The following is a 26,287-nucleotide window of genomic DNA, read 5'->3' as shown; positions in this document are numbered from 1 at the left end:
GAAGCAGAGTCTTTGAATATTTTTAAGGCAGAGATATAGATTCTTGATATACAAGTGGGTGAAAGGTTATCAGGGTGGGCAGAAATGTGGAGTGAGGGTTACAATCAGATTAGCCATGGTCTTATGGAATGGTGGAATAGGCTCGAGGGGCCAAGTGGCCTACTCCTGCTCCTAATTCGTATGTTTTCATTGGTATCTTCCCATCAAAGTAAAAGACTAATTAACTTGATGAAATTTCAAATATCACTTTTTATTAAAAAAGTTTTATAAAAGATCACATTTAAAGGTTACAAAGTATTTATAGCATAGAAACAGACCATTCAACCCAACATGTTTATGCTTCACACAAACCTGTCCTTATTCAATTATTCCCATCAATATATTCCTTCCTCCCTTGTGCTTATCTAGCTTCTGCTTAAATTAATCTGTGCTCCTCATCTCAGCTACTCTTTGTGATAGCATTGAAGCACAAACTGGGTAAAAATTTTCCAGAATTCCCTGCTGGATGTATTAGCGATTATCACATGTTTATGGTCCCTAGCTTTGGTCGTCCCTGCAAATGCAAACATCCAAATGTGGTCTTGATCAAGTTTAATTTCTTTGCACTTCAATTCTATCCCTTGAAACAAACCCCTGTGCTTTGTTTGCATACAGAGTGCAGCTGACTAACTGAGTGAAGACTTGGAGTTTGGTGAGAGGGGAGTTTCAAGTGTTAAATTTTGTTCTTAAATTTTCCTCTTTACAATCTAATCTAGTCTGTAATTAGCAGTAACTAGAAAGTACTGTGTAAGCATGTAAGTTCTTTCTGTCTTGCAGCTTAGACAGAGTAAACTCACTCTCAGCTGCAGGAGCTGAGTAGTTAATTAGCTAACTGATTGAATCTGGTTCCTGCAGCCCAGTTCAGTTTGCTATAAATTCAGGGTTCTTTGGTGCAGCCAACTAACTGTGTAAAGACTTGGAGTTTGGAGAGAGGGAAGTTTGGAGAAGGAGTTGTTCGCTATAAATCAGGAAATGGAAGGGAGGGAGGAACTTGTGGTAAATTACTATCACCAAGGAAATGGTATTGAGCAAATTGTTGGGGCTGCGGGCTGACAAATCTCCAGGTCCAGATGGTCTTCATTCTAAGGTATTGAAAGAAATGGCTAGTGAGATAGTTGATGCACTGGTTTTAATTTCCAAAACTCCCTAGATTCGAGAAAGGTTTCATTAGATTGGAAAATAGCAAATATACCACTTTTATTCAAAAAGGGAGACAAAAGCAGGAAACTATAGCCCAGTTAGCCTAACATCTGTCATAGGGAAAATGTTAGAAGCTATTATTAAAGATGTTATTTTTAAAAAATTTAAGACAATCAGGCAGAGTCAGCATGGTTTTTGTAAAAGGGAAATCAAGTTTAACCAATTTATTGAAGGAGTCATGTCTGTGGATAAAGGGGAACTGGTAGATGTACTGTACTTAGATTTCCAGACGGCATTTGATGAAGTGCCACATCAAAGGTTATTGCAGAAAATAAAAGCTCATGATGTAGGGGGTAACATATTGGCATGGATAGAAGATTGGCTAGCTAACAGGAAGCAGAGAATTGGCATAAAGGGTCTATTTCAGGTTGGCAGGATGATGAGTGGTGTGCCACAGGGATCAGTGCTGGGGTCTCAACTTTTTACAATTTATATAAATGACTTCGATGAAGGGACCAAAGGAATGGTGGCTAAGTTTGCTGACGTCAGAAAAATAGGTAGGAAAGTAAATTGTGAAGAGGGCGTAAGGAGTCTACAAAGTGACATAGGTTAAATGAGTGGATAAAGATCTGGCAAATGGATTATAATGTGGGCAAATGTGGAATTGTTCATTTTGGCAGGAAGAATAAAAAAGCTTATTATCTAAATGGTCAGAGTTTGCAGAGCTCTGAGATTCAGAGGGATTAGGGTGTCCTCGTCTTTGAATCACAAAAAGTTAGTATGCAGGTATAGCAATTAATTAGGAAAGCTAATAGAATGTTATCATTTATTGTGAGGGGAATTAATTACAAAAGTATAAAGGTTATCCTTCAGTTATACAGGGCACTGGTGAGACCACATCTGCAGTATTGTGTACAGTACTGGTCTCCTTATTTAAAGAAAGATATAAATGCGTTAGAAGCAGTTCAGAGAAGGTTTACTAAACTAATACCAAGAATGGGTGGGTTGTCCTATGAGGAAAGGCTGGACAGGAAAGACTTGTATCCACTGGAAATTAGAGTAAGAGGCGACTTAATTGCAACCTTTAAGATCCTGAGGGGTCTTGACAGAGTGAATGTGGAGAGGATGTTTCCTCATGTGGGAGAATCTAGAACTAGAGGTTACTGTTTAAAAATAAGTCACTCATTTAAGACTGAGATGAGGTGAAATATTTTTTCTTAGAGGGTTGAGAGTCTTTGGAACTCTTCCTCAAAATGTGGTGGAAGCAGAGTCTCTGAATATTTTTGAGGCAGAGCTAGATAGATTCCTGATTTAACAAGGGGTTGAAAGGTTATTGGGAGTAGGCAGGAATATGGGGTTGAGATTGCAATCAGATCAAGCCATGATCTTATTGAATGGCAGAGAGGCTTGAGGGGCCGAACTGCTCCTATTTTGTATGTTTGCTTTTTTTTATTTTGTTTTTATTAACCTGCGTCGCTACTTTTACTGATTAATTTATTTGTATCCACAATTCCTTTGTCCCCCCTACCCAACTTAGAAATGTATTTTCTAAGGAACATTTAGCCTCCTTATTTTTCCTACAAAAATGCACTGACCTTACACTTAGTTCAATTGCTAATTGCATGCCCATTCTGCAAGTTTATTAATGTCTTCCTGTATTTGATCATAGACTCCTCTGTATTAACTACACCAATTTGGCGTCATCTACAAATTTTGAAATTATATTCCTGTTCCAGAGTCCAGATTAGTCATGCAAATAGTGAACAGCAGTTGTCCCAGTATCAAAACTTATAAAACACTACTTCACACAATTTGCAAATCTGAGTGACTACCTTTAACCTTTTGGTTTTGTAGGCAGTTTGCTACTTTTCTCCTGACACTACATGTTCTGACCTTAGTCATGAGTTTACTAGGCAGTTTATTGAAGGTTTTTTGGCAATCTAAATGTATTACATATACTGCATTATCCTTTATTCTTTCTGTTACTTAAGATAATTAGTAAACTTGGTCAAGCATGACCTTCTGTTTTGGAATCTGCTCTAACTACATTATTATGTTTTTAGTTTCTACATGTTTTTCTATTACATCTTTGAGTTAGGGTTCCATAATCTTTGCTATCATTGACATTAAATTAATCTATAGTTCCTGGATTTGTTGCTTAGACAAATCACATTAACTGTCTGCCAGTTCTGTGGCACTATTCCCTTTCCTAATGAACTTTTATATATATGTAATAGTACATCTGCTTTCATTTCCTTCTTTTAAATATGCATTGATGCAATCCATCCAGGCCAGGGGATTTTGTCTCACTAAGTTTGATTAGCTTAGCAGTTATCTCTGTTCTTTGTATCTTAAATGTTTTCATAGCTTTTTCATTTCCTCTAATGTCATGTCTACCATGTTAGTCTCTATGCTGGTTTCATTTATGACATTCCAAAGAATACAGGTAATGGTGTTCAATCCGTATTTACACGGATCAAATTAACCTTTTTTGTTTTCTTCATTTTTTTCCTTTTTTAATAGGATGTGTTTTTGATCTGCTTTTCACTTGTGAGCCCAGCATCCTTTGAAAACGTCAGAGCAAAGGTAATGTTTGCTTTTTAAAGTGAGGTTTCGAAACAAAGCCGACACGTGCAGTATATATGTCAGTATGGAAATTTGAGCCGTCTCAAAGCTATAGTCGTAACCACGATTCCCAGTTCACTGGGGTCAAAGGTTTAGTTCAAGAGAAGTAAATAGATGCTTTAATCTCCATTGTCTCCCACTTTTGCAGTGATGTAGGATTAGTGTTTTTATGTATTTGTACGACACCCACATATATAGAAATTGTTCATAATTTTGCTGTGTCCTTATAAATCCTTATCCACCATAACTCAGCCAAGATTGTATGCAAACAGACTTCTCCCAAGTGCTTGGGTGTACAGATTTCTTGCTTTTGATGGAAGGGAAGTGTCTTTCTCTATGGAACCCTTGCCTCAACCATTTGAGATATCTCAGTGTAGTCACAAATGCACTGAATCCAAAGCACACTTCGATTTTACATTCAAGTAACTGCATTTAGTTTAAAATATAATTACAAGTGAATGGATTTCATAAGAGGTCAGATATGGAAGGCATATTATTTGATGATATGTATTGTCTTTTATTTCATGCAGTGGTACCCAGAGGTGCGGCATCATTGTCCAAACACACCAATAATCCTGGTAGGAACAAAGCTGGATTTGCGGGATGATAAGGATACCATTGAAAGGCTAAGAGATAAAAAGCTGGCTCCCATTACCTATCCACAGGGATTGGCTATGGCCAGAGAAATAGGTGAGTGGTGGTAATGTCTGGGGTAAATTGTGGGACATGATGAGATACATTACTGCTTAGAATACACAGTAGGAAGATCTAGTGGCCACATTATAATAAAAATTTGGCAATAAGAAAATACGAAATGACAGCTCCATCCAGGCCATAGCCAAGTGCCCCAGGCCATCATCCTTTGCCTGGATATTTTGATTGATGCCTATGAATTGCTACAACATGCAGACTTGACAATTATCCGGAGGAATAACTGAGCCAGTCTTTGAGGGCTAGCTTTCCAGTTGTGTCTTGAGTAACCAGCATTGAAGCAATGCTGCAGAATTGGGTAAGAGAATTGATGTTAAATAATCATGAAACCTCAGAGACCTTAGCTGTAACCTTGCCTTAATTTTGACACAATCTTAGAGAGATACCAAAATCTGGTTGCACTGAATGAAATGTCTGATTTAGTCTTTGTCTTTTTTTTTGTTCTACAATGTTTGTCCTTAATATTTCCACCAGCAATGAAACCTGTTGATAAGTTGATCAAGGAATTCTTAAGATTTCTGGGGACCTTGCATTGAATTTGTTTGATTTTAAATCATCACTAGATCTCCCCTGAATCAGATTTAAATTTTCACTGTTAATGAGTTGAGTTTATATTGTTTTGATTCGGGAGGAAGACAAAAATCAGTAAACTAATAAAGGACTATAATCTCCACTGTTGCAGCATTTTTCCTAACCTCTGCAAAAATGATCCTGTGTTAGTGAAGAAACATTAAATGTGTTCTTAAAGCACCGACCTGTCAAAAGGCTTTTCAGCGATTCTTGTTTTATATGTGAAAAGGGTGGCATCAATTCAGGGACAGTAAATCTCTGTAGTTAACTTCTCAGCAATTCAGTTTGATGGCTGCTGGAGGAAGTTAATATGAAGTGAGATCCAATGAACCAGAATCAGAACTAAAAGTAGAATATGATTGATGTATTGAGAGTTTCTATCAGGAGCTGAACGAGAAAGATAGGCTTAGATGTACTTAATATTTCAGGTGTATGTGGCTGATGAGTCACTTCTTAACATTAATCTAACCCTAACTTTCTCTTTCAGATGTTCGTTGGCCTGCAATGCAGTGTCAGCATTTTCTATTTTTACTTCTGATAACCAGCGTTTTTTATATATTTGAATTTGTACACATTGTGCTTCTTGAATATTTAACCATGACATTGCTTTATTTTTAAGAATGTTCTGCTAAACTTGATGACTTTTATTTATAAAGATGCTGATCAAAGTGAGGGATGTTGGAGATGAGACTTACCTTGCAGACACTGGGTGCCCTGTGTCTGCATCAAACTCTGTAATATATCTTATACCATGATTAAGTTCCTTCCGCTTTACCCAACAATCTGTATTAAACCATTGGGGAGTCAAACTACTGCAGAGAGACACATCCCCGGTGTTTAAAATTCATGAGGACTGTAAAGTCAGCTTTATTATCAACATTGCCAAGAATTCACAGTTAACACCAGAATCTAGCTATTACGTCTTGTCAATTTTATTTCCAAAATCTATTTTCTTTCACCTGGACTCTGTTACCAAGAGGAAAATGAATAGGTCATTGAGAACAATTAATAAAGGTTGTTAATTGTTAATAGTTTTCATTTTATTATTGAGAATCATTTACTACAGAAGAGCTTCTGTGTACATAACGCAAATGAGGGACATTCCACTGAGCTGTTATGTAATTTGTTATTTTCTCGGGTGGTGCATGGTTTTGTTTTTGTGTAATGTATTTAGATGCAAGTCTGCAGCTCTTTTGTTGCTCAACTATCCTACAGCTTAACTAATCGGATACAAAATTCATTGCTCTCTCCAAACAAGGACTGTAATCAAAACCAGAAAGTGGGTCTCTGTACAGCTGCAGTGGGAGCCACTGTGAAACAACCTTTTGTATAAAGACTTCACTGCAAGTGGTTTAGAGAAAAGTCATAACAGTGAAACAGGCTATTTGGCCCAAACCAGTTAATGTCCTTCGTTACATGAGCAAATGGTGAGCTAGTATTATTTACTCATTCACCTAGCCAATCTAATCTTCAGTGTTGAGTTTTTTTTAATTCATTCACAGGATGTTGGCTTCACTAGCTGGGCCAGCATTTATTGCCCATCCCTAGTTGCCTTCGAGAAGGTGGTGGTGAGCTGTCTTCTTGAACCGCTGCAGTCCATGTGGAGTGGGTACACCCACAGTGCTGTTAGGGAGGGAGTTCCAGGATTTTGAACAAGCGACAATGAAGGAATGATGATATATTTCTAAGTAATGATGGTGAGCGACTTGGAGAGGATCTTCCAAGTGGTTGTGTTCCCATCTATCCTTGTCCTTCTAGATGGTAGTGGCCATGGGGTTTGGAAGGTGCTGTCGAAGGAGCCTTGGTGAATTTCTGCAGTGCATCTTATAGATGGTACACACTGCTGCTACCGTGTGTCGGTGGCGTAGGGAGTGAATGTTTGCGGATGTGGTGCCAATCAAGCGGGCTGCTTTGTCCTGGACGGTGTCAAGCTTCTTGAGTGCTGTTGGAACTGCACTCATCCAAAAAAAGAGGGGAGTATTCCATCACATTCCTGACTTGTGCCTTGGAGATGGTGGGCAGGCTTTGGGGAATCAGGAGGTGAGTTACTTGTCGTAGGATTCCTAGCCTCTGATCTGCTCTTGTAACCACAGTATTTAAATGGCTGGTCCTGTTCAGTTTCTGGTCAATGGTAACCCCCAGGATATTGATAGTGGGGGGATTCAGTGATGGTTTCGCCATTGAATGTCATGGGGCAAAGGTTAGATTCTCTCTTGTTGGAGATGGTCTTGCTTAGCACTTGTCAGCCCAAGCCTGGGTATTGTCCAGGTCTTGCTGCATTTGGACATGGACTGCTTCAGTATGAGGATTTGCAAATGGTGCTGAAGCTTGTACAATCATCAATGAACTGACCTTTATGATGGAAGGAAGGTCATTGATGAAGCAGCTGAAGATGGTTGAGCCGAGGACACTACCCTAAGGAACTCCTGCAGTGATGTCCTAGAGCCGAGATGACTGACTTCCAACAACCACAACCATCTTCCTTTGTGCTAGGTATGACTCCTCCAGTGGAGACTTTTCTCACTTATTCCCATTAACTCCAGTTTTGCCAGGGCTCCTTGATGACACATTTGGTCAAATGTGGCCTTGATGTTAAGGGCAGTCACTGTCACTTCATCTCAGGAGTTTAGCTCTTTTGTCCATGTTATAACCAAGGCTGTAATGAGTGAGTCAAGTAGGCCTTGCGGAACCCAAACTGGGCACCAGTGAGCAGGTTATTGCTAAGCAAGTGCTGCTTGATGGCACTGTTACTGACCCCTTCCATTACTTTACTGATGGTTGAGAGTAGACTGATGGGACAGTAATTGGCTAGGTTGGATATGTCCTGCTTTTTGTTTACAGGTAATACCCGGGTAATTTTCCACACTGCCAGGTAGGTGCCAGTGTTGTAGCTGTACTGGAACAGTTTGGCTAGGGGTCAGCAAGTCCTGGAGCACAAGTCTTCAGTGCTATTGCCGGAATATTGTTGGGGCCCATAGCCTTTGCAGTATCCAGTGCCTTCAGCCATTTCTTGATATCAGGTGGAGTGAATTGAATTGGCTGAAGACTGGCATCTGTGACGCTGGGAACCTCCGGAGGAGGCTGAGATGGATCATCCACTCGGCACTTCTGGCTGAAGATTGTAGCAAATGCTTCAGCCTTATCTTTTGCACTGATATACTGGGCTCTGAAGAAATCATATTGGACTCGAAACATTAACTCTGTTTCTTTCTCCACAGATGTTGCCAGCCCTGCTAAGTTATTCCAGCACTTTTTGTTTTTACTTCAGCCACTAACCCTGGAAGTGAATTACAAAACCTCTCCTGTCCTGTGCACCCAGAACTAACTGAGAAGGGAATGGTTGACCACCAAGCACTCCAAGAGAAACAGGCGGGTAGTTCAGGAGTCTCCTGGGCTGGTCCCGCTCGCAAATCAGTATTCTATTTTGGAGGCTGACGGCGCTGGTTCCTCCAGGGAGTGCAGACAGAGCCAAACTTCTGGCACCACAAGCAGCCTGTCTGTACAGGAGGGGAGGAAGAGCAATAATAATAAGGGATTCTATAGTCAGGGGAACAGATAGGCACTACTGTGGCCATCAGCGTGACTCCAGGATGGTTTGTTGCCTCCCTGGTGCCAGGATCCGGAATGTCACTGAACAGCTGCAGGGCATCCTGAAGGGGGAGGGTGATAAGGCAGAGGTTTGGTACATGTTGGTATCAATGACATAGGTAGAAAGAGGGATGAGGTCTTACATCAAGAATTCAGGGAATTAGGCAGTAGACTAAAAAGCAAGACCTCTCGGGTTGTAATCTCTGGATTACTCTCCAGTGCCACATGCTAGCAAGCTCAGAAATAGGAGAATAGCGCAGATGAATATGTGGCTCGAGTTGATGCAGGAGGGAGGGTTTTAGATTCCTGGATCACTGGGACCATTTCTGGGGAAGGTGGGACCTGTACAGGCAGGACGATCTATATCTGAACAAGAGCGGGACTAACACCCTAGTGGGCGGGTTTGCTAGCGTTGGGAGGAGTTTAAACTAATTCGGCAGGGGGAGGAGAGAAAGAATGTTAGCAGAATAGGGACACATCATAATCAAGTCAGAGGGAGTACAGCTACATTAAATTTCAAGGGTGTAAGGCAAGGCTGGATGGCCTATACTTTAATGCCAGGGGTATTACAGGTAAAACAGATGAATTAAGAGTGAGGATTGACACATGGAGTTGTGATATAGCCATCACTGAGACGTGGTTGAGGGAGGGGCAGGATTGGCAGCTCAACATTCCGGGATATAGAATCTTCAGGCGAGACAGGGGATGAGGTAAAAGAGGAGGAGGCTTTGCATTATTAGTTAAGGAGTCAGTTACTGCAGTAAGGAGAGATGATATCTTGGAGGGGGCATCGAATGAAGCTTTGTGGGTAAAGCTTAGGAATAAAAAAGAGGCAGTCACATTGTTAGATGTTTATTATAGACCCCCAGGTGTTTATTATAGACCCCCAGATAGTCAGCGGGAAATTGAGCGAATATGTGCACAATTTGGGGAGGTGTGTCAAAACAATCACAATAGGGTAATTATATTAGGTGATTTCAACTTTCCCAACATTAATTGGGATAGACATAGTGTTAAGGGCTTGGATGGAGTGGATTTCTTGAAACATGTACATGAGAACTTTTTAGGTCAATATGTAGAGGGTCCAACAAGGGACGGCGCAGTGCTGGACCTAATTCAGGGGGATGAAGCCGGACAGATGGCTGAGGTGGCGGTGGGGGAGCATTTTAGTGATAGCGATCACAACATGATACAATTTAAGCTTGTTATGGACAAAGAAATGGACAGGTTTCAAAAACATGTTTTGGATTAGGGGAGAGTGGATTTTAGTAAAATAAGGCAGGATCAGGCCAAGGAAGACTGGGAACAGCTAATTGTGGAGAAATCTACAGAGGAGCAGTGGGGGCATTCAAAAAGGAAATGGGGAGGGTACAGGCTCAACATGTTCCCTCTAGGGTGATAGGAAGAAGTAACAAGCCCAGAGAACCATAGATAACCAGAGAGATTCAGGATATGATGAGAAGGAAAAGAGAGGCTTTTAGCAGGTTCAAGAGAAGCAAATCAACAGAAGCATTAGTGGAGTACAGAAAGTGCAGGGTGGAGCTTAAGAAAGCAATTAGCAGAGCAAAGAGGGGATATGAGAAAGCTCTGGTTGGTAAAAGTAGGGAAAATCCCAAGATATTCTATAAGTACATCAATAGGAAGAGGATAACCAGGGAAAGAGTAGGGCCCATGAGGGACCAAGGGGGCAATCTATGAGTGGAGCCAGAGGACATTGCTAGAGTGTTGAATGAATACTTCACATCCGTCTTCACCCAAGAGAATGAGGATGAAGGTATTGAACTTGGGGAGAGAGACCGGGAGGTTCTTAAGCAAATTGATATAGGGAGTGACAAGGTATTGGAGGTGTTGGCAGGCTTAAAAGTGGACAAATCTACAGGTCTGGATGATTTGTGTCCCAGACTGCTGAGGGAGGCAAGGGAGGAGATCACAGGATAAAAGCAAAAAACTGCAGATGCTGGAAATCCAAAACAAAAATAAAAATACCTGGAAAAACTCAGATCTGACAGCATCTGTGGAGAGGAACACAGTTAACATTTTGAGTCTGTATGACTCTTCAAAACTAAGGAAAATTAGAAAAGGGATGAAATATAGCTGGTTTAAGGGGGGATGGGACAAGTCAAGTTGGATAGAGGGCCAGTGATAGGTGGAGATTGCCCTTTTGTCTATGACATCTTTTGGCTAAGAGGTGTTGAAGGTGGTGATATTATCTAAGGAAAGTGCTAATAGGTGACATTAAGGGTAGAAAGCAGGATGAGCAAGGTACAGATAGCCCTAGTGGGGTTGGGGTGGGGGGAAGGGATCGAAATAGGCTAAAAGGTAGAGATAAAACAATGCATGGAAATACATTTAAAAATAATGGAAATAGGTAGGAAAAGAAAAATCTATATAAATTATTGGAAAAAATGGGATCGGAAATGGGGTGGAGATGGAGGAGAGAGTTCATGACCTAAAATTGTTGAACTCAATATTAAATCCAGAAGGCTGTAAAGTGCCTAGTCAGAAGATGAGGTGCTGTTCCTCCAGTTTGCGTTGAGCTTCACTGGAGCATTGCAGCAGGCCAAGGACGGATACGTGGGCATGAGAGCAGGGTGGAGTGTTGAAGTGGCAAGCGACAGGGAGGTCGGGGTCATGCTTGCGAACAGACCAACGGTGTTCCACAAAGTGGTCACCCAATCTGCGTTTGATCTTTCCAGTGTAGAGGAAACCACATTGGGAGCAGCGAATATAGACTAAATTGAGGGAAGTGCAAGTGAAATGCTGCTTCACTTGAAAGGAGTGTTTGGGCCCTTGGACTGTGAGGAGAGGGGAAGTAAAGGGGCAGGTGTTGCACCTTCTGTGGTTGCATGGGAAGATGCTGTGGGAGGGGATTGAGGTGTAGGGGATGATAGAAGATTGGACCAGGATGTCCCAGAGGGAACGATCCCTGTGGAATGCCGCCGGGGGTGGGTGAAGAGAAGATGTGTTTGGTGGTGGCATCATGCTGGAGTTGGCGGAGGATGGTCCTTTGAATGCTGGTAAGGTGATAAGTAATGACAAGGGGGATCCTATCATGGTTCTGGGAGGGAGAGGAAAATGTGAAGGCGGATGCGCAGGAGATGGGCCGGACACGGTTGAGGGCCCTGTCAACCACTGTGGGTGGAAAACCTCGGTTAAGGAAGAAGGAAGATATGTCAGAGGAACTGTTTTGGAAAGTGGCATCATCAGAACAGATGTGATGGAGGCAAAGGGACTGAGAGAATGGGATGGAGTCCTTACAGGAAGCAGGGTATAAGGAGCTGTAGTCAAGGTAGCTGTGGGAGTCGAGGGGGTTTGTAATGAATATTGGGGGACAGTCTATCACCAGAAATTGAGACAGAGAGGTCAAGGAAGGGAAGTGTCAGAGATGGGCCATGTGAAAATGATGCTGTCAGACCTGCTGAGTTTTTCCAGGTACTTTTATTTTTGTTTAGGAGATCGCAGGGGCTCTGACCCAAATTTTTAATTCCTCTCTGGCCATGGGGGGGGAGGTGCCAGTGAACTGGAGAACAGTTAATGTGGTTCCACTATTTAAGAAGGGTTGTAGAGATAAGCCAGGGAACTACAGGCCAGTGAGTTTCACATCAGTTGTAGGGAAACTATTGGAGAAAATTCTGAAGGGGAGAATCTATTTCCACTTGGAGAGGCAAGGTTTGATCAGGGATAGTCAGCATGGCTTTGTCAGAGGGAGGTCATGCCTAACAAATTTGATTGAATTTTTTGAAGTGACCAGGTATGTAGATGAGGGTAGTGCAGTTGATGTCGTTTATATGTATTTCGGCAAAGCCTTTGACAAAGCCCCACCTGGGAGACTTATAAAGAAGGCAAATGCACATGGGATACAGGGTAATTTGATACGGTGGATTCAAAATTGGCTTGGTCGTATGAGATGGAGGGTAATGACAGAAGGACACTTTAGTGACTGGAAGCCAGTGTCCAGTGGCGTACCATAGGGATCTGTGCTGGGTCCCCTATTATTTGTCACTTATATAAATGACATAGATGACTATGTGGGGGGGTAGGTTAGTAAGTTTGCGGATGACACAACACTTGGCTGGGTGGTTAACAGTGAGGTTGAGTGTCTTGGGCTACAGGAAGATACAGACGGGATGATCAAATGGGCAGATAAGTGGCAGATGGAATTTAACCCTGAAAAGTGTGAGGTGATACACTTTGGAAGGAGTAATTTGACAAGGAAGTATTCAATGAATGGCATGACACTAGGAAGTTCTGAGGAACAAAGGGACCTTGCCATGTGTGTCCATAGATCTCTGAAGGCGGAGGGGCATGTTAGTGGGGTGGTGAAAAAGGCATACGGTACACTTATCTTTATCAATCGAGGCATAGATTACAAAAGTAGGGAGATCATGTTGGAGTTGTATGGAACCTTGGTGAGGCCACAGCTGGAGTACTGTGTGCAGTTCTGATTGCCACATTATGGGAAGGATGTGATTGCATTGGAGGGGGTGCAGAGGAGATTCACCAGGATGTTGTCTGGGATGAAACATTTAAGTTATGAAGAGAGGTTGGATAGACTTGGGTTGTTTTTGTTGGAGCAGAGAAGACTGAGGGGCGACCTGATTGAGGTGTACAAGATTATGAGGGGCATAGACAGGGTGGATAGGGAGCAGCTGTTCCTCTTAGTTGAAGGGTCAGGCATAAGTTCAAGGTGAGGGGCAGGAGGTTTAGGAGGATGTGAGGAAAAACTTTTTTACCCAGAGGGTGGTGACCGTCTGGAATGCACTGCCTGGGAAGGTGGTGGAAGCGGGTTGCTTCACATCCTTTAAAAAGTACTTGGATGCGCACTTGGCACTTCATAACATTCAAAGCTATGGGCCTAATGCTGGTAAATGGGATTAGGTAGGTCAGGTGTTTCTCACGTGTCAGTGCAGACTCGATGGGCCGAAGGGTCTCTTCTGCTCTGTGTTCAATACTGTTTATTTACCAAATTCTAATTCCACATGCTTATCGACACTGAATTCCATCTGGGGCTTTTTAGCCCATTCCCCAACTTATGAATTAGTTTGATTCTCTGAAGCCTTCCTCCTATTCACAAATATTATCTGTATTTTTAAGCCACTAATGACACTTTTTTACATTAGGGTGCAGTCATCAGCAACTGAGTGGGGGTTTTGCTATTGGCTGGACTTATAAGCTATACATCACCGCTGCCAAAATAGTCTGTTGACACCAGCTATGCAGACTTAAGTTGATTTCCCTGTAGACAGGCATTTTTCCCATTCTTAGGCTAGCACATAAATTCCTGTTTAATCAAGGAATCCAGAGGGTGACAGGTGCCTGCAAAAGCACGCATGAGCAGTTGAACACTTTCACATGAGGGAGAGCAAAATTGGTGAAAAAATAAGCAGGCAAAAGAAGTTGTATTCCTCCTCTAACTGTACAACTATCTATTTAAAGTACTAACCTTGTCCCACAAATTTCATCCATTAATAAAGGTCTATAGGCTTTTTCTAAATTATACTTGTAGTTTATTTTTTACTTTGAACTTTTCGAACAAGACCTGTATAATGGTAATTAGCAGGTAAAATTGGCTCTGAAGTAATATTTATACACAAGTTCCAGACTCTGAAAAGATCCTACATACAGTTCGTTTCTAAGTAGAACACCTTGGGGATGAAGAAGAATGTAATGCAGCATTCGCTGGCCTGGTATTTGCCAATGTTAGATTACTGTCACAGCAGGATGGCTCAATGCTAAACTTCGATTTTCTTTTCAGAGAACAAGATTAATCAGCTTTAACACCAAAGAAATTGTAGTTGGCTTTAGTTTTGTTGTGGCGGGGTGGTGGTGGTCGTCAGCTGTCAAATGCAGAAATCCCCATGTTTGAGTTCCCAAATAAGATTACTGAAAATTCACTGAGAGTGGAGCTTCTAGTTGCCCAATACGGAATGCATTCTGTTCCTGCAGGGAAATGCCCCACTAATGAGCTTTTCGCTTCCAGCCAGAGCTATCCTACCCATTGGGGCAATGGCTTGTAGGGTTACCTGAAGTCAGGTAAAATAATCCCAGCACCTAGCAACTGCTCTTCCCCAACAGGTTTTATTAGTGATCCACTCTGGTTGATGTTCAACAGTCCCCTGAATTTCAGAGCAGTGTAACTTGGATATCTGATTGTAGAACCTACCACAGAGGAAAGCAGGTGAGCAAGGATTGGCATGTGTGACAGGATATGGGCAGTAGAGGTTTGGACCAGTTATATTCCGTGTTGTCTTATTTCAGTGTTACAGGAAGAATATTGTTACCTATTAAGTCAAACTAAAATATGTTCTAAAATTATAGCTAATACCTTAAGTGAATAATCTATTGTAATAAATTCACCTAAAATAAATTCACCTAACAGAACAGTAATGTGGGTGGGGGAATAGAGATATAGAGTACTTTCAGGATCCATGAAATGCCTATAATTATTCGTATTGGGTTTCTGTTGTGAAAATAAAGGCTCTGCATGATGTTGGAGGAAGGCCCTGCAGAAACTGAAAGGGCCCTTTGTTTTAGCAGCTGGGAGAATTACAGTCCATCCTCCATTCTGTGCTGAGAGCACTGTTGACTTTTATTGTTAGCTCGTGAGAAAGTGAAGAAATTCTCCACTTCCAATCCCCCTGGGAAAGTCTGCCTTTGATGAGCTACTTTGTGTTTCCTTGTTTACGTAGGCTATTAACCTCAACAAGCTTTCCCCCACCACCATCTAAAATGAAGCTCAAATACTACTGTGGCCATTTGCAGCACCTTTTTAGTACTCTTAACATTAGGCTATGTAAGAGTTTGAATAAAGTGGAAACAGTTTGACATTAGCCCATGAAGACCTAAATTGTTAGAGTTCAGCCGACTTCTATTTTTTCCCCCTACTGTGGACTGTTATAAAAAATATTCTCCAGCCAATCGTCCAATACTTAATATTCATCTTTGTTTTGATTGTTGGTAGGCTATTTTACTGGTTTGCCTAATATCCATGCTTTTGCATCTCAGTACCAATTTTGTTCAGTTGCATAAGTGGGAAGCAAGCATGTTATGCCATGAAAGCCAGTTGGCTATATTACTCACGCATCTTTTCTGATACTTGAAAGAGGTGGCCACAACAAAGTGAACAACTTGTTCTCTTGAGAATCGCTATTAAAAACATTTTTTGTCAAAGCTTTTTGTCTTGCACTCATCAGGACATTTCGCAAGAATACAAATCCAAAGGAAACAACAAATTTATACTATGAGAAGAGAGTGCTGATTGGTTGGCAAGTGGACTCTGGTAGAGGTGTTGCCATGGAGATTGCACCAGTTGATGGTGACTAACAGTTAACTACCAAGCATTGTTTGAAATTTAAAGCAGGCAGCTTGACTCTGGCCAAGGTGTTACCAGGACGAATGAACCAGAGCTGTCACTTATTTTGTTTAGCTAAAACAGGCATAATGTGTGTACATGTTCTCTCTCTGCAAAGAACAGCACTCTGTGTATTAATATATGTAGCTCCCAGTACATGCAAATGTGCCACATTGCAAGCCTAACTGACAATCTTTAAATTGGTTGTCAGTGTAATTCTTAGCACGTTATTCTCAACACTATACATGTAACCACACAGTTTGGGATACTTAATGGATGATGCGAAAAGGCTCTCCCTCCCCCACCAACCTCTGCATAATCACCAGATTGTGTAGAATATAAATTGTCCAAGACCCTACTGCCTTTACCCTGTCCCACAGTCCAGCCCTGGCTACCCTGCTTTCCTCTGGCTGGTTCTAGCTTGAGATATCTGAGCTACACATGGGTCTTCAAGGCCATAAAAATTGAAGTAAAATTAATCAAACTAAACAAAACAAAATCAGTCCATGTGATCACTTGGTGTATTACTGGGAGTAAGTTTGCTAGCCTCAGGTTGTAGAGGAAAGTGAACTGCCCTACACTGACATGCATACCCAGACCATGGAGGCAGTGATGTCTGTTGAGTCATGGAAAAACAAATAGAAAACGGAAGTTTAAAAAAGTGCAATGATATTCTGTTACTACAAGTGAAGCAACTAATAGATTTGGATTGTGTACGCTCATAACTGTACATTTACTGACAGCTTAGAAGCCAGCCAAATAGAAAGGCTCTTCATTGAAGCAATGATATGGTGAACTTGAGCATTTATGATTTGTATTTTCAGAGCTGCTTTTTCCCCCCAATACAGGTGCTGTGAAGTATCTAGAGTGCTCTGCTCTTACCCAGAGAGGTTTGAAAACGGTCTTTGATGAAGCAATTCGAGCCGTGCTGTGCCCACCACCCGTGAAAAAGCGTAGAAAGAAGTGCACTGTTTTCTAGGAAGAGATCGTGCAAGGAACCATACCTTCATAACAACACAATCTGCTGGTATTTTATCCAAATCGTGGCCCTGTGTGGAATCAGACTGCGGAAGAGAGTGTTCTTCGTGTCGCCTCTCTCTTGAGTTGGAACAGTTAGCCTTGAGAGTTAAGTCCTGAAGTCAGTAATTATTCTGTTAGCGCTGTGTTGGATTTTGTGTGAGGCAATGTGGCTGTCTTCATGAGTGGACTCCATCATTTTTTTTAAGCTGCAGTATCCCCTCTTTTGGTAGCTTCTATCCAGCTTGAGTCCAATGATGTTCAAGCTGATACTACCATTGTGGAAACAGTATTTAATGGGTCTTTTCATCTTTGTGAACTTAATTCTTTAATTTTAATTTGTTACATAACTGACTCACAACTTGAGCAACATCAGATTCTGCTATTTGCTGCCCCTGTTGTTCCTCTTTATTTACCATTTCACTGACTGAAAGTGAACTCCGAGGACTGAACAATAGCTGTTCATGCCCTATTCTATTTAACTGTCTTTTTTAAGTCCACTGTGTTGCTGGCTAGTATCATTTGTTAGTGCTCATTGGTCCATATTGCCAGTTATTGAAGTCAAGACATGCAACCATTTGCAATTTTCTTAAATCGACTATTTTGAATAAAGATATACATTCAGCAGGTTTTTCCCTTTATCTTAAGTACAGTACGTGGAAGTACATTAAGATTGTTGTCTAGAATGGACTTTTTTTTGCATGGACTTAATTGTAACCATGTCTTGTTACGGAAAATCAAAATGAGGGGTACTGCAGTGTTAATTATTGTAGAGATACTTTTTGACCTTTGTAAGCAGCTAGATAATACGGGATCAGAGTGCAGCATGGGCAAAAGTGCAAATTTAAAGGGGAGGGGGGGAAGGCTTGTGTATGTGAAAGACTTGTGTAAAAAGGCTTTCTGCTGGTTATGTAAAGTCAGTGTTTAACTGTTGTATTCATTAACTTTATTACAACACTAGCAGACTTGTGTTTTGATAAAATAATTGATCAGGGTTTCTCCTTCATTCTAAATATTACAAGTAAATTGTAGAAATTGCCAGATGCAGTGTCCAACTAGCGATGCAGCATTTGCTTGTTCCAGCTGGTACTAACAAAAAAAGTTTTGCCAATTTGGCATCTTTATTTATAGCACTGGCCTGCATGATTTGAGTCCCAATATTTTATTCTAATCGACATCCTAGCCTTAACCCTGGGAGAGAGTTGACTCTTCTGGTAATTTCACTGTTTAGTTTTGTTCTGTTGTTTGTGATTTCTTAAATGCATTCGTACAAGTTTTTGAGAGGATTTCTAACTTGGCACATTCTCAAGGTGCAACTTCTTGAACCAAATTATGTTTTACGAAATGAATTTCATTAAATATTGTAGTATCCTCATTACCTTAATGTTATTGTTTTCTTTCTTATAAAATGGGTTTAATAGCCCCTCACTTGTGTTTTGACATAGCATGGCATAGGGAGCTTGTTCCCAGCTAAAGAATCAATGTAATAACCCTCACTAGAATATGCTTTCTGCACTGTTTCCAATGAGAGCATTAGAGAGAATCCATTGTGGGATATCCATGTGGTTGATAAATCTTTGTAAAGTGCTGTTGACCATGAACTTTAAAGGTGTTATCACAACACTACTTGGAGCTACTAAATAATTCATGAAGGAGGAGATTCTGTGGTACAACCTGAATTATGTACTATGTCGTAGCCACCAGATGCGCTGCAGCAACTTGCCAAGTTTATAGCTCAGCAGCAGCTCTCCCGTTCCCTAATATCTAACACTAAAAGGGACGAGCTGTAGGAACACCTCCCCTTTAAATCACCTACCATTCTCATGTGGAAACATATCACTGTTCCTTCATTGTGGGATTTCCTACCTAACATATTATGGATGCACCATCACCACAAAAACTGGACGGTTCAAAGAGAAGGCTAACCATCATTTTCTTAGAACAAGTAGTAATGAGATATAAATGTGGCCTTGCTTGGGTCACCTACATCCTATAAATAAAATAAAAGCTGTTGGTGGGGGTGGAGGGAATCTCCTTTTATGCTTTCAATAAAATTTTGGATCAATTTCCTTTGACATTTTCGAGAGACTGTTGAGGGGAGAGAAAATCACCTTGATGTGTTTGAATTTAAGTAGAATTCATGCAGGCTTCTGTAAAATTACATTACGGGTACAGTAGCAGTCTGATTATTACGCTGCTAGCTAGTAATCTCGAGGCCTGGACTAATGCTCCCACTACGAGTTTAAATCCCACCAAAGCAACTGGGGAATTTAAATTCAGTAAAGCAAATACATCTGGAATAAAAAGCTAGCTTCAGTAATGGTGACCATGAAACCATCAGATTGAAGTGAAAACCCATCTGATTCATTAATGACCTTAAGGAAAGAAATCTGCCATTCTTACCTGATCTGGCCAAATGTGACTTAGGATCCAGAGCAATGTGTTTGACACACTGAAATGGCCTAGCAAGTTACTTGGTTATTTCAAGGAAATTAGGGGTGGGCAACAAATGCTGGTCTTACCAGTGATGCAGAAGGTGGGTTGATGGTGGAAGAAAAAGACATTCCCTATACACGTAATTTAGAAATCAAATGCACTAGATTTACACCGTAGATTGCAGTGTGTTAATTGACCCAGCTTATAACATGACCCCATTTTTTCAGTGCTGAAAATTATGCTTTTGCATATACTCAGCAGGAAAGCCAGCTTACACCCCGCCCCCCACCTCCTTTTCAGTTCTTTTTTTGCATTAGTAGTGAGCTTCAATTTTTTACCTTGGAAATGCATGTTTTATTTACCGCATCTAAGTCATCACATGGGATCAAGCAGGTGATGTGGACTATGTTGCAAAAATGATGTATGGGCGTTTAAGGTTCGAAACAGTTCTAGTGAAAATGACAGGACATGAGACAAGATTCAGAGTTTACTAGGTTGCATGGTTGATGCATCAAAATTAAAGCTTGTGGTTTTTTTCAAATGTTAATACCATGCTGACCATCAAGTTCACTGTAGGAGTTTTTGTGCCTGTCCATAACAATGGTTAGATGGATGAGGATGCATATGAATCGATAATGTGTGAAATATTTATCCCAGAGGCCTACATAAAAGAAAATGCAGCTGATTACTATTCAGATCCAATATAACCGATGAGCTCAAGAGGTGCAAAGAATTAGCACCCATGTTGCAGTTATACCAGGGGGGCTGACGTCCATAGTTCTACTTTTGGATGTGTACCTCAACAATCCATTCAAGGATCATGTTCATGGTGATTGGAATCAGTGGATGGTTGACAGAAAAAAATCTCCACAGAGTGGAAACGTGTGCTTGCTATTAGTATACGAAGCATCATCAGATTGTTTAAAAAAACACAAATTCCAATTCAGTGGATGGAAAGGTTGATGATCTGTTATGGAGAGATGATTCTGAAAGGGAAAGCACCAAATCTGATCCAGAGTAGGATCCTTACAATGAAACCATAGGCAAAGTGACTCAGAATGAACTTGATTAACTCTTTGCTGAAAAAGAGAGAGATGTTGTCGAAGCTTTTCATCTTGCACTCATCAGGACAGATTCGCAAGAATACTAAATCTCAAAGGGAACAACAATTTATATTGCATGAGAAGAGGGTGCTGATTGGTTAGCAAGTGGACCCTGGTACCATCTGTCCACTGGTGTATTCTCCATGGCAACACCTCAACCAATCAAGAGTCCACTTACCAACCATTCAGCAGCCTCTTCTAATGCAGTATAGATTTTTCTTATTTTCAGCAATACAATGACTTTGATCTTAAAATTCTTTGTGGTTAAAGGTATTTTTGTACAGTTAATTTATTCAATGAACTGTACCACATTGATCTGAATTACCAGTGTTTTTTCACATTTCAAAATGGTGATCAGCCCCACCAGTGTTTCACATATTTTATATTCGGCTTATAAGCGGACCCCTGTTTTCGGAAGGAATTTGAGGCTTCAAAGGTTGATTTATATATGGTGATCTATGATAAAAAAAAGTAAAGCTTTTCAATGATTATCTGGGTCAGAATTGATAGTTGTTTGGTTAAAAAAAAATTTAACTATTAAAAAGGGTAGGGAAATAAGGAAGAATAGCAATACTAAAGACAGTACTGGAGAAGTAGTCCAAATGATCAATACCTTTTGAATTCAGTTGAGAAATAGCAAACTATCAATTGCTCAACTGGTAACATTTGGTAGTCTACTGAACAGTGGAAAGGAAATTAAGAATGAAATTTGTAAACAAATGAACCAAGTACTAACAAGTCAGTGGAAGATTTAAATTAGCTAACAGTAGACTAAGATATTTGTGATGAAATTGGAGTGTTTTTTGCAGTGTGTTCATGACTGTGTTCTCAATTAATAATTTTAACAAAGTTAAGAGCTGCTTGACCTGGTTCTGTGTAATGAAGCAAAACAAGTAGGTGACCTAAGGGGCGGGGAAGGAGACAGCATTTGGGAAATAGCAATATCAGTAGTAGGCCTAATACAAGGTCAGATTAAGCATGTAAAATGAAAAAGAAATGAGGACAACAGAAATAGGAAAAGCAAACTATAGCAAATTGGGACTGTACCAAGATTGAATGGAAGGAAAAATTGGCAAATGGATTTGTTGATCACAGTGGGAAGTCTTTAAAAGACAGTAAAAGCAACACATTCCAAGGGTGAATCGTGCCACAACTTTGGATTCCACAGTTGAATAGGGAAACACTTAGTGCTTACTGGAGTGCAGAATGAATGCTAGGACAAATATAACTAACATATAGGAAATCTACAAAACAAAATTAGATGAGCAGAGAGGGACAGAAATTTAAAGTCATGGGCAATATAAAGGCTTTCAGTAGACACAGCAGTAAGGATCATTCAAGATAGAGGTAAAACTGCTAAGAGATGAAGCAGGCGAGCTTGTAGTGATTGGAAGAAGGACAATTTTTAGACTGGATGTAGAATTGTACCACAAAAATTAGTCACAAAGTGTTAGAGCTTATCATTCAAAGCAAATTGACATCAAAGAAATTATTCAAACTTAAAATTCATGGACTTGGATACTTCACATACAAGCATCCTGAGGGAATAAATAGCAATTGCTCTGACTATAATTTTCCAAATTTCTTTGGATAGGAAAATTGCAGTAAATGCCTAGAATGTGGAAAGAGGAGACTGATAAGCCAGGAAATTATATTGCAGTTAGTCTTCAATAGTTGATAAATGATTGCACTTATTACACGGGGTAAAATTACATACCTGTTGGCAAAGCATGAGCTAACTAATGAGAACAAGTCAGCTTCAATTTCTATAGCAGTCTTTTGAATAAATGAGAATTGGTAACCAAAATGCAATGAATATAGTTTCGATGGATTTTTAAAAAGAATTTAAGGTACTGCATTCAATGGCAACAATAATAACTTAGACTTTGTCTCGCATGGGACTGGAGGAACTACTATGGGCAGCAAGACTCTAACACTTCCACACTGATTCCGGTCTGTCAACCAATTCTCAATCCATGCCACCAATCCCATGTGCTTTAATTTTGCCAACTAGCCTCTTATGGGGGACCTTATCAAAAGCCTTCTTGACATCCAAATACACCACATCCACTGGTTCTCCCTTATCTATCTACTAGTTTTCAGCCTTTAACTCCATTAATTTCTCTTGCACCTTTTTTTTACTAATACTGATTTTCTTCAATTCCTCCCTCTCACTAGATCGTTGCTTCTCTAACATTTCTGAGAAATTATTTGTGTCCTCTTTTGTGAAGACAAAACCCAAAATATGTGTTCAATTCTTCTACCATTTCATTGTTCCCCATTATAATTCCCCCTGTTTCTAACTGTAAGGGAGCTACATTTGTCTTCGCTAATATTTTTCTCTTCACATATTTATAAAAGCTTTTACAGTCAGTTTTTATGTTCCATGCAAGTTTGCTCTCATACTCCCCTTGATCAATCTTTTTGTCCACTTTGCTGAATTCTAAACTGTTCCCAATCCTCAGGCTTGCTGCTTTTTCTGGCAATTTTATGTCTCCTCTCTATGGATCTAATACTATTCCTAATTTCTTTTGTAAGCCATGGTTGAGCCACCTTTCCCATTTTATTTTTGCGCCAGACTGGAGTGAATAATTGTAATTCATACATACATTCCTTAAATATTAGCCATTGCCTATCCACTGTCAACCCTTTTAGCAAGGTTCTCCAATTCATTATTGCCAATTCGCACCTTATACCCTTGTCATTCCCTTTATTTAGATTCAGGACCCTAGTTTCAGATTCAACTTCTTCGCTCTCCATCCTAATGGACAATTCTATCATGTTATGGTCGCTCTTCCCTAAGGGACCCCACAAAACAAGATTGTTAATTAATCTTTTCTTATTGCACAATACCCAGTCTAGGGTAGCCTGCTCTCTAGTTGGTTCCAGAAAATCCTCCTTCACAGTATTACCCAGTTCTTGGTTCGTCCAATCTATATGTAGATTAAAGTCATCCGTGAATACAGTTATACCCTTATTGCATGCATCTCTAACTTGCTGCATAAATGTCTAACCTTACATCTCCATTACTATTTGGGGCCTGTAGACAACCCCCACCACTTGGTGTTTCTTTTCTCCACCCAGACAGATTCCACATCATGATTTTCCGAGCCTATCCTTCCTCATTATTGCATTGATTTCCTCCTTTACTAACAATGCTACCTCATCTCCTGTCCCTATTTTTCTGTCATTCCTAAATATTGACTACCCTCTTCTCCAAGGAGAACAGACCCAGCTTCTCCAAGGATGTTCAGTTCCCATCCTTGGTCACTCTGCAGCCATGTCTCCGTAATTGCAATTATATCGTAACCGTTTATATCTATTTGCACTGTTAATCCATCTACTTTATTGTGAATGCTTCACGCATTAAGATACAATGCCTTTAGACTTGTCTTTTTAACTTCGTTAGTCATCTTAGCTTTATTTTGCACTGTGACCCTTGTTTTTTCTGCCTTTCATTTGTGCTTCTTACTTTTCTGTCTTTTGCTTCTATCCTTGTTTCCCCTTCCTCTGTCTCCCTGCTTAGGTCCCAAATACTGATTTTTCAGGATAATGACATTCAGGATGTTATAGTATAGAATGGTTACAGCAAAAGAGGAGGCCATTCAAGTCATCAGGTCCATAACAGCTCTCAGCAAGAGCAATACCTAGTCCCACTCCCATACACCTGCATAATTTCTGAACCAATTCCCTTCTGAAGTCCCCAATTGAATCTGCCTACACAACACTTTTTAGGTAGTGCATCCTAACAATGAACTGCATAAAAGTTTTTCCTCATAATCGCCATTGCTTCTTTTGTCAATCGCTTTAAATTGGTGCCCTCTGGTTTTCAATCCACCAACAGTTTCTCTCTCTACTCTGCCCAGATCCCATGATTTTGAACACTGCTATCAAATCTTCTCTTCTCCAAGGAGAACAGACCCAGCTTCTCCAATCTCTGCACTTAACTGAAGTTCTTCATCCCTGGAGCCATTTGATTAGTTTTTTTATACTAATGTAAATTTAATTCACAGCTATAAACAAGTCTGAAAAAGAAAAACGTTCAACGTTCTTAGCAAACTACTAAACTTGCAGGTCAAGGAATACTCCAGTATATAGATTGATAGGACTTGATATTTGGGTTTCTTTATGTTGCAGTAGTAAAAATGTTTTTGTTTTGAGGCTCATTTTCTTGAAGGCTACTTTTTGATTTTTGGGGACTACTTTTTGATTTTTGGGGACTACTTTTTGATTTTCAGGGGCTTCTTAGAACTGAAAAGTTAAGTTAGAAACTAAACTGATCTCAAAGCAAGAATTTGCAAATTCCTGTTAGGTCTCCGTTGAAAGATATTAAAGAATTGAGAGATTTGGTGCTGGGCAGGTGGCTAAGAATCCAACAACAATTAAACAGTTTTCGCTACTTCACCAATGTCACACACACCGTCATCTCCTTCTCCAGTGGCTGACATCAAAGCAAAAATCAAGGCCTGGGATTTCAGGCTCTTCTGGATGAACTGGATTCACAACATTTTCTACATGTCAAATTTTCTCTCTAAGTAAACACATGCATGACAGCCAAAAAAAAACTTGACGACAGACACTTTCATAGCAGAAATATTTAAAGAAAAATCTAAGGGGAATGGAAAAAAAAATTGGGTTTATCCCCACCATATTCCATCCCTGATCTCTTTACTCCTAAAATAATTTATTGAGCAAATATAGAAGAGGAAGAAAGCCATTGGAAAGTATTTAACTTTTGTTTTTGATTACACAACAATAAAGTTGTAAACTTGAAAGTCAGTTCCAGGAGGGTTTTAAAAGGGAAAAGAAATATTATTTTTAAAAGAGAGTTGGAAAACCATATAGAAAAATAAAATCAGCTAGAAGTGTGAATGTTGCCTGACATCCACATCCTCTCTCCCAGACGCACTCATTCACAGGCACAGCCAGAGCCGCTTTACCTGCACTGAGTCCACCACTATCTAGGTCTCCGTCTCTCCTATGCTGGCTGCTCCAGCTCCTCTAATCACAGGTTCCCTCCCTCTCCTCCACCATCCCCACCCGCTGCTCCCCCAATCACAACCATGCATGGTTTTCCCACTCTCAACAAAACACCTGCGATTGTTCAGCCCCAAACCATGGAGGGGGCCATAATAAGGTAATAATGTGATCGTTCTTGAATTTTTCTCTGTCTTTCCTTATTCACAGGCTACGTGTGATGTTTCAAGCATGAATTTGCTCACTCCTCCCACCCTGCAATGTATTTTGAACCCTGTTATACTGACAGAGCAACAGCACTAAACTCTCAAAACATAGGAAATCAAATTTAGAAATGTAGAATAAAGGATTATCAATATGTATGGACAAAACCTCAGGTCCAGCTCCTTCATGTGTCATTATTTCCTTTATATTCTTTGTTGGCATTATTTTGCCTAATTGTACAGGAAGATGCACAGCACCATGTATCCTAAATCAACTAAGGTTATTATGCCGACATTTAGAGTGTTTAATATTTTAGTATTGATTTTGGGAAACAGGTCCATTTCTAACTTCTGATGCAGTTCTCTAAGTTTACACTGCCACCTGGTGACTTCCTAAGTAAAGCCACTGAGACCAATGGCATTGCTTATCAATCAGTCACAATTAGAATATCCACAGGAGATAGCAAGCACAACCATGCATTTGTGTCAGCTGTGGCTCAGTTGGTAACACATATGTTTCTTAATCA

General features: G+C 40.3%; 1 protein-coding gene across 5 annotated transcripts in view; it reads left to right on the top strand.

Annotated features, from left to right (window-relative positions):
- Nucleotides 1-18,419, top strand: part of rac3a (Rac family small GTPase 3a) — a 62,450-nt gene extending 44,031 nt beyond the window's left edge. For all 5 annotated transcript variants that reach the window (XM_041216599.1, XM_041216602.1, XM_041216601.1 and 2 more), the window contains 3 exons: nt 3,703-3,765; nt 4,335-4,494; nt 16,873-18,419. In XM_041216599.1, the coding sequence (XP_041072533.1) occupies nt 3,703-3,765; nt 4,335-4,494; nt 16,873-17,003 (354 nt within the window). In that variant the 3' untranslated portion in view covers nt 17,004-18,419. The remainder of the gene's footprint in view (nt 1-3,702; nt 3,766-4,334; nt 4,495-16,872) is intronic.
- The last annotated feature ends 7,868 nt before the right edge of the window (nt 18,420-26,287 follow it).

This window comes from Carcharodon carcharias, chromosome 22 (genome assembly GCF_017639515.1).
Source record: "Carcharodon carcharias isolate sCarCar2 chromosome 22, sCarCar2.pri, whole genome shotgun sequence".
In the NCBI taxonomy this organism is placed as follows: domain Eukaryota; kingdom Metazoa; phylum Chordata; class Chondrichthyes; order Lamniformes; family Lamnidae; genus Carcharodon; species Carcharodon carcharias.
This window is presented reverse-complemented; position numbering and strand designations above follow the sequence as displayed.